Below are 7,495 nucleotides of genomic sequence, written 5' to 3'. Positions count from 1 at the left end.
GACCAGGCTTGCCAGCATAGTGAAACCCCATCTCTACTAAAAATGCAGAAATTAGCAAGGCATGGTGGTACATGCCTATAGTCACAGCTACTCGGGAGGCTGAGGCAGGAAAATCACTGGAACCTGGAAGGCCGAGGTTGTCGTGAGCCGAGATCTTGCCACTGCACTCTGGCCTGGGCAACAGAGCGAGATTCCGCCTTAAAAAAAAAAAAAAAAGAAAGAAAGAAAGGTTCCAGCCTAACCTAATGCAAGCCTCCACTATACAGCCAAAAGGTGATCATCCTCTTCCACAAAGGGTGATGATCCTAAGTTGAAAACTAAAACCACTGTGTAAGTGAAAAACAATGTACTTACAGGAAAACTTAGTGGAGTTTTCCATACCTGGCTCCATTTCAAGGTCATGTTCATTTTTCATTAGTTTATCTTATCCCATATCAGTATTATACAATTTGTGGACTCAATTATAGTTAACCTATAAAAATAATAAAGGTAAGAGAGGAAAGAATGGGGAAATAATTAAAATATATACAGAGAAAAGAAGGAAATATGAGTAGGCGCTATACTTCTTGTATTTTTACAGCTGTTTTAATGCCAGAGTTGGCACTTAAGACTTTCCTTCTTCATGTTCTCATTCCTTCAGATAGCACCACAACTCTTTAAGGTCCCAAATCTTCATCATAAGGAATCCAAAAGCAACATGATTGTATCTGCATAGGGTTACTGTTAACTTTTTTAACAGAAAGCTTCTGTTAACTTTTGTTTTCTATGGGAAATTTCAAATATATACAAGATTGGAGAATAGTATAATGACCTGCGTATCAGTCATCCAGCTTCACCAACCATCATAACCAATATTGTTTCATCTCTACCTCCTACCCATCCACCTTCATAATTATTTTGAAGTAAATCTTGAACAATGTGTAGTTTCATCCATAATTATTTATATCTAAAAGACTTTATAAGGATAACTACAGTACCATTATCTTACATACACAAAAATTCTCTATATTAAATATCCAGTCTGTGTTCAAATTTCCCTCTTTGTCTCATAAATCTCTCTTAACAGACAGTTTGTTTGAGTTGAGCCAAGATTAATTAACAGCCAGTTTGTTTGAGTTGAGCCAAGATAAACCTCTCTTAACAGCCATTTGAACGAAGATTCAGTTAGGTAACACACTGCGTTGGCCACTGATTCAGAGCATACTACATCCTTCAGGACAGCATACCACCCTCACAAGGTGGTGTATTGTAGCTGACGTCATAACTGAGTCTTCAACATGTTGTGTTTTTATGGAAGATGGGTTACATAAGATGTGAATTTCATGGGCCTCTACCAGTTGCATTCTTTGGTCAGAGAGTAAGTTCCTTGATAAAAAGCAATATTGTGTGGAATACTATAGAGGTGTGTGAAGCATTCAACAATTCTAAGAATAGTAGTGCTAATAGAATGAGACTTGGGAAAAGCAAATCCAAAACCAAAACAGCCGTTTCTTCCAGTAAGACCAAATCACTGCCCCATCCAAAATGAAAGAAGTCCAGTATAGTTTGGCTGATCCTTTCAGGCTATATATAGTACAGAAACAGAGTATCTCCCACATTGTGACCCTTAGTAGGGGGCACACCTCTACATCACACTGTAGGAGCCTGAATCTAGAGATGCCTGGATGTTCTTTCTCACCTTCTTCTACACAGCTAAGACACAAGCATGTGATCTCAGTTTGACCATTCATATCATCCTACCTGAGACTACTACTTGTTCTTAATACAACACCAGTTTTGAAACTCACATACGTCAGTTATCTGTAAATTTTGATGGTTGTTTTGTAGATATCATCCTGATGTTCACAAATACAGTGTGGAAACTGTACAGTGGTATCCTCATGACACTGGCATGTTCACATCAAGCTCATTTGATAAAACTCTGAAAGTATGGGATACAAATACATTACAAGTAAGTACATTACAACATTTGCAAATTGCTTTGTAGGATGAAGGAGAATTTAATCCTAAACGATTTTAGTATGATTATTTGCTAAGATGTCATATATGTTAGATGTGAAAGCAGTATAGTGGTTAAGAAGAGCTAGACTGCTTGAGTTCATATCCTGGCTGTACTGCTAACCAGCTGTATGACAATGGGCGGATGTCCAAACCTCTGTGTCTGTCTCATGTGTAAATGGAAATGATTATAGAATGGTTGTAAGGATTAAATGAGCCAATATATGTAAAGTAGCTAGTACAATACATAGCATATAGTAAATGCTCAAAAACTATTAGCTATTATTAATATCCCTTTGTGAAAACTATGGTCTAGTAATCTAAAGTAGAAAATTGTATTTATCTTTGATTGATCTAAAAACTTGAAGGAAAAAGCTGTTAATACTGTAGCTTAGTAAAGGCAGGCAGTGGATAATAGTTTCTATGATATTTGGTCAAATTCACATTTCTAGTGCTAATCTTTTCTCTGAGCTCTACTCTGATATTTCTGTACTTTTCTACAGTACCTCTACACTTAAATGTAGTATCATTTCTTCAAACTTAACATGTTTCAAACTGAATGTGATCACACCTCTTTAAATTTAGTCATAAAATCTTAGCAATTCTTTCTTCAAACTTTCTCATACCTCTCTTTTCTATTTCCCTTGCCTTTGTTGCACATCTAGACTACTAAAATCTCTGCCTTGCTTTCCTTCTACATTTTCTACACTAAGTTCTACACCAGAATTAATCTTACCATAAAGCAGTTTCATCATGTTGCTACCCAAACCCTCTAGGGATTCCCATTGTCTAAACTCAGCTTGGCATTCGAAGCTATCCATGACTTCAGCCCTTGTTCCTTCAGTCCTACTTTCTACCTGTCTTCAACACAAATGCTTTGCTGCAACTAAATTGATCATATTTTGAAGCTGTCGTATTCCCTGCCGCAAGTCCCTTTGCCTTGCAACTTTTCCCTTCTCTTAAGGTCACATCTTTTTTTTCAGCTACTTTGAGCCAGGACTGAGGATGCCAGAGTCCTAGTTCCATTCTGCCACTTATGAGATTTGTTGCTGTAGATAAGTCATTTAAATTGTTAGCAAAGGTCTCTTCAGCTATAAAATTAAGGGATCAGACTAGATGTTGTCTAAGGTCCCTTTTAGTTCTATCATGCAATTTAGTGATTTTAGCTTCTGGAGTATATATTAACCGTTATTTTACTTTAACTTTATAGCACTATTTTCTGTATTCTTATTTTAACGTATTTTCATACTACCTTATAATATCATTTTTATACTTGTGTGTTTTATTTGTTGTTCTAGATTGTTACTTCCCCAAAGAAAGGCCTATGTCTTATACATTACTAAATTCAGTGTTATGTACAGTAACTGCTGAATAAATGCTTTAAGGATGACTAGCGATGTATGTAACTGGCCACATATTAATAAGTAATAAAATCACAAAGTATATTATGATTCTAATCAGCAAAACAAAACTGTGTTGTGTATATAAATGCAAATTTAATACACTTCTAATAATTCAAACTAAACGATGTGTCCTTTTGACCTTGCTACATTAGAATAGACCTACCATTTCAGATTTATTTGTATATTAAAGTATATTTATTTAAAATACATGTCATTGAAAATGGGAATATATTTTAACAATTAAATAAATGTCATGAGCTTTCACTTCTGACTATAATGGAGTATCTTATAGCCAAACCAGCACCTCCATTGAGAAAAGCTAGATAAAATATAAACAAACATCTAGTTGAGGGTTTTGGAAAGCTGCCAAGAAATCTAAGACTTGAGAATCAGATCCTAGAGAGAACACTTAGAGAAATGCATTCACTTTCCACACACTCTTTTTCTCTTTGGGCATTTAACATTAATGTAGAGCAAGAGACTGAGAAGACAGGCATTAGGTAGTTTCTAAGAGGCAGATAAATGAGTGGGACTTTAGTCAATTTCATAAAGCTGGAGAGATAGAAATTGAGCTGTGGAATGTGGGCTGCCAAGACAGCCAGAAATTAAAGGGTCAAGATCACAGAAAGAAGACAGATGCAGAGAAATAAGCCTAACATCTTGCATTGGTTTTTTCATTGAGCTATTTGCTGACCGAGCTCTGCAAGACCATAGACTAAGAAATGAAGCAGAAAACATCTGAAAAACAGCAATTTTCCCCAGTCACATGTTACTAGAGAGAAGAATTGCAGTGCAGTACTTGCTAAGTAGAAAGGAGCCTAGGGAAAAACCCAGCCTCTTAGAGCACCTAGAGGGATATTCTCTCAGAATGGGTACAAATAGGAGGTAGATAAAGCCCAATTTTTCCTATGTAATTTCTAGTACTCAAATTATTATTCTAAACACTTAAAAAGGCTGGGTGTGGTGGCTCATGCCTGTAATCCCAGCACTTTGGGAGGCTGAGGGCAGGCGGATCACCTTAACTTGGGAGTTCGAGACCAGCCTGACCAACATGGAGAAACCCCATCTTTACTAAAAATACGAAAAATTAGCCAGGCATGATGGCTCATGCCTGTAATCCCAACTACTCAGGAGGCTCACACAAGAGAATCGCTTGAACCCAGGAGGCTGTGGTGAGCCAAGATTGTGCCATTGCACTCCAGCCTGGGCAACAAGAGTGAAACTCCATTTCCAAAAAAAAAAAACACTTTAAAAAGAGATAATACCAATCTTATGCAAATGCTTCAAGAGGGAAAGAAGGGACATTTGTAAACTTTTTTTATGGGGCCAGCATATCCTTGATCATCATATCCTCAAAACTTACAAGGGCATTAAATGGAAAATATAGGGCAGTGTCTCTTAAATATAAATACAAAATTCCTAAATCAACTATTAATAAGTAGAATCTAGCAATATACAAAAAGAATAATATATCATGAGTAGACAGAAACAAAGTTGTTAACATCTAAAAATCAACTAGTGTAATTCATCATGTTAACAGAAAGAAGGGGAAAAACTACATATTAGTCATCTCAATACATATAAAATTTTTAAATAAAAGTCAATATCTTTTTTTTTTTTAGAGACAGAGTCTTGCTCTGTTGCCCAAGCTAGAGTGCAGTGGTGCAATCATAGCTAACTGTAACCTCAGACTTCCAGGGATCCATCCAGCTCAGCCTCCCAAGCAGTGAAGGCTACAGATGTGCACCACGGTCTCCAGCTAATTTTTTAACTTTTTGTAGAGACAATATCTCTCTGTGTTGCCCAGGCGGGTCTAAAAATCTGGCCTCAAGCTATCCTCCCGCATTGGCCTCCAAAAGTATTGGGATTACAAGCATGAGCCACTGTGCCTATCCTCCTTTTTTTTTTTTTTGAGACGGAGTCTTGGTCTGTCACCAGGCTGAAGTCTGCAGTGGCGCGATGTGGGATCACTGCAACCTCCGCCTCCCAGGTTCAAGCAAGCAGCTGGGACTACAGGTGCCTGCCACCATGCATGGCTAATTTTTTGTATTTTTGTAGGGACGGGGTTTCACCTTGTTGGCCAGGATGGTCTCAATCTCCTGACCTCATGATCCACCTGCCTTGGCCCCCTAAAGTGCTGGGATTACAGGCATAAGCCACTGCACCTTGCCCTGCATTTTTAAAAATTCTCTGTATACCAGGAATATAAGAGAAATTCCTTAATTTGATAAAAAGTATATTTTTTAAAAAAACTAAAGCAGCCATTATAGTTGGTGGTAAAATGTTGAAAGCTTTCCCTTTGCATTATCCCTATTGTTTCCTCTGTTTAACATTGTGCTAGATGTCCTAGTCAGAGCAATAAAGCAAACAAAGGAAACAAAAGACATAGGAAGTAGAGAGGAAGCATTTAAACTGTCATTTACAGAAGACGTGATTATGAACCTAGAAAATGCAATCTATAGCCAAATTATTAGAATTACTATAACTAAATTTAGCAAATTTGCTGGATACAAGGTAAAAAAATTTCTGAATTCCAGACACAATTATAAAATGAAATTTTAAAACTAATATTGTTTACCATAACATCAAAAATCATCATATACCTAGTAATAAATTTAATGAAAAATATACGAGACTATTCTGAATATACAGAGAACTTTAGAACATTCTTGAGAGAAATTAAGACCTAAATAAGTGTGAGGTATTCCATGTTCAAGAATTAGAAGGTCAATGTGGTAAAGATACCAGTTTTACCCAAAGTGATCTATAGAATCAATGCATTTCCTAACAGAATCTTAGAAGATTTCTTTTTTGAAAATTGACTAGCTAATTCTAATGTTCATATGGAAATGCAAAAGGGCAGGGTATTCTTGAGGAAGAGTGAAGTTGGAGGACTTCACCCTCAGATATCAAGACTTACTAGTTAAGGCAATGTGATATTGGTGTAAGTAAAAAAGAAAAACACCACACAGTGGAACAGGATAGAGAATCAATAAATGTATCTGTTCATGACAATTATTTGATTTATGATAATGCAGGTAACCCTTGAACAGTGTGGAGGTTAAGGAAGCTGACCCCCTATCACAGTTTAAAATCTATGTATAATTTCTGATTCCCCCAAGAGGCTATTACCACTAATAGCCTAGTATTAACTGGAAGCCTTCATGATTACATAACATCAATTAATATATACTTTGTATATGTATTATATACTGTATTTTTTTATTATTATTATTTTTATTTTTCCAGATAGAGTCTCGCTCTGTCACCCAGGCTGAAGTGCAGTGGCGCTACCTCGGCTAACTGCAAGCTTCGCCTCCTGGGTTCAAGCGATTCTCCTACCTCAGCCTCCCAAGTAGCTGGGACTACAGGTGCATACCACCACACCCAGCTAATTTTCTTATATTTTTAGTAGAGACGGGGTTTCGCCGTGTTGGCCAACCTGGTCTTGAACTCCTGACCTCAAGTGATCCACCTGCCTTGGCTCCAAAAGTGCTGAAATTGCAGGCGTAAGCCACCGCGCCCGGCCTATATGCTGTATTCTTAAAGTAAGCTAGAGATAAGAAAATGTTATTAAGAAAATTGTGATGAAGAGAAATATATTTACTACTAAGTCAATGGAAGTGGATCATCATAAAGGTCTTTATCCTTATCATCTTCATATTGAGTAGGCTGAGGAGAAGGAGCAGGAAGAAAAGGGGTTGGAGGAAGAGCGGGGTTGACCTTGCTGTCTCTAGGGTGGCAAAACGTGGAAGAAGATTTGGAAGGAGGGGCAGGCACAGTTGGTATAACTATGGAAATACATCATAATTTCTGTCTGTTCTGCTTTATTTCTCTAAAAATGTTTCTATTATAGTACTGATCCTTCTTCCACTATTTGCTTTAGTTTCAGTGCCCATATCTTCAAAGTGTCCATGTCATAAGAGTCCTTTGTGGCATTATATTATCCCAGAATAGGGCACTTTTGTCTGCATTTAAAACCTGTGCAGGCAGATATCCTTTGTCCTCAATGATTTTCTAAATAGCATCTGGAAACTCATCTGCTGCCTCTTGGTGGGCAGAAGCTTCTTATCCTGTTACCTTGACTTTTTTTT

General features: G+C 37.1%; 1 protein-coding gene across 2 annotated transcripts in view; it reads left to right on the top strand.

The window, feature by feature from the left end:
- The first annotated feature begins 265 nt into the window (after window positions 1–265).
- ERCC8 (ERCC excision repair 8, CSA ubiquitin ligase complex subunit) overlaps window positions 266–7,495 on the top strand; it is a 45,417-nt gene continuing 38,187 nt past the window's right edge. The window contains exon 1 of one of the 2 annotated variants that reach the window (XM_037728083.1): window positions 266–1,951. In XM_037728083.1, coding sequence (XP_037584011.1) covers window positions 1,892–1,951 — 60 coding nt within the window. In that variant the 5' untranslated portion in view covers window positions 266–1,891. The remainder of the gene's footprint in view (window positions 1,952–7,495) is intronic. The other variant, XM_017499181.2, reaches the window with a different exon arrangement.

Source organism: Cebus imitator, unplaced genomic scaffold, assembly GCF_001604975.1.
Source record: "Cebus imitator isolate Cc_AM_T3 unplaced genomic scaffold, Cebus_imitator-1.0 Scaffold255, whole genome shotgun sequence".
Classification (NCBI taxonomy): Eukaryota; Metazoa; Chordata; class Mammalia; order Primates; family Cebidae; genus Cebus; species Cebus imitator.
Note: the sequence above shows the minus strand (reverse complement) of the source record. Positions and strands in the feature narration are given on the sequence as shown.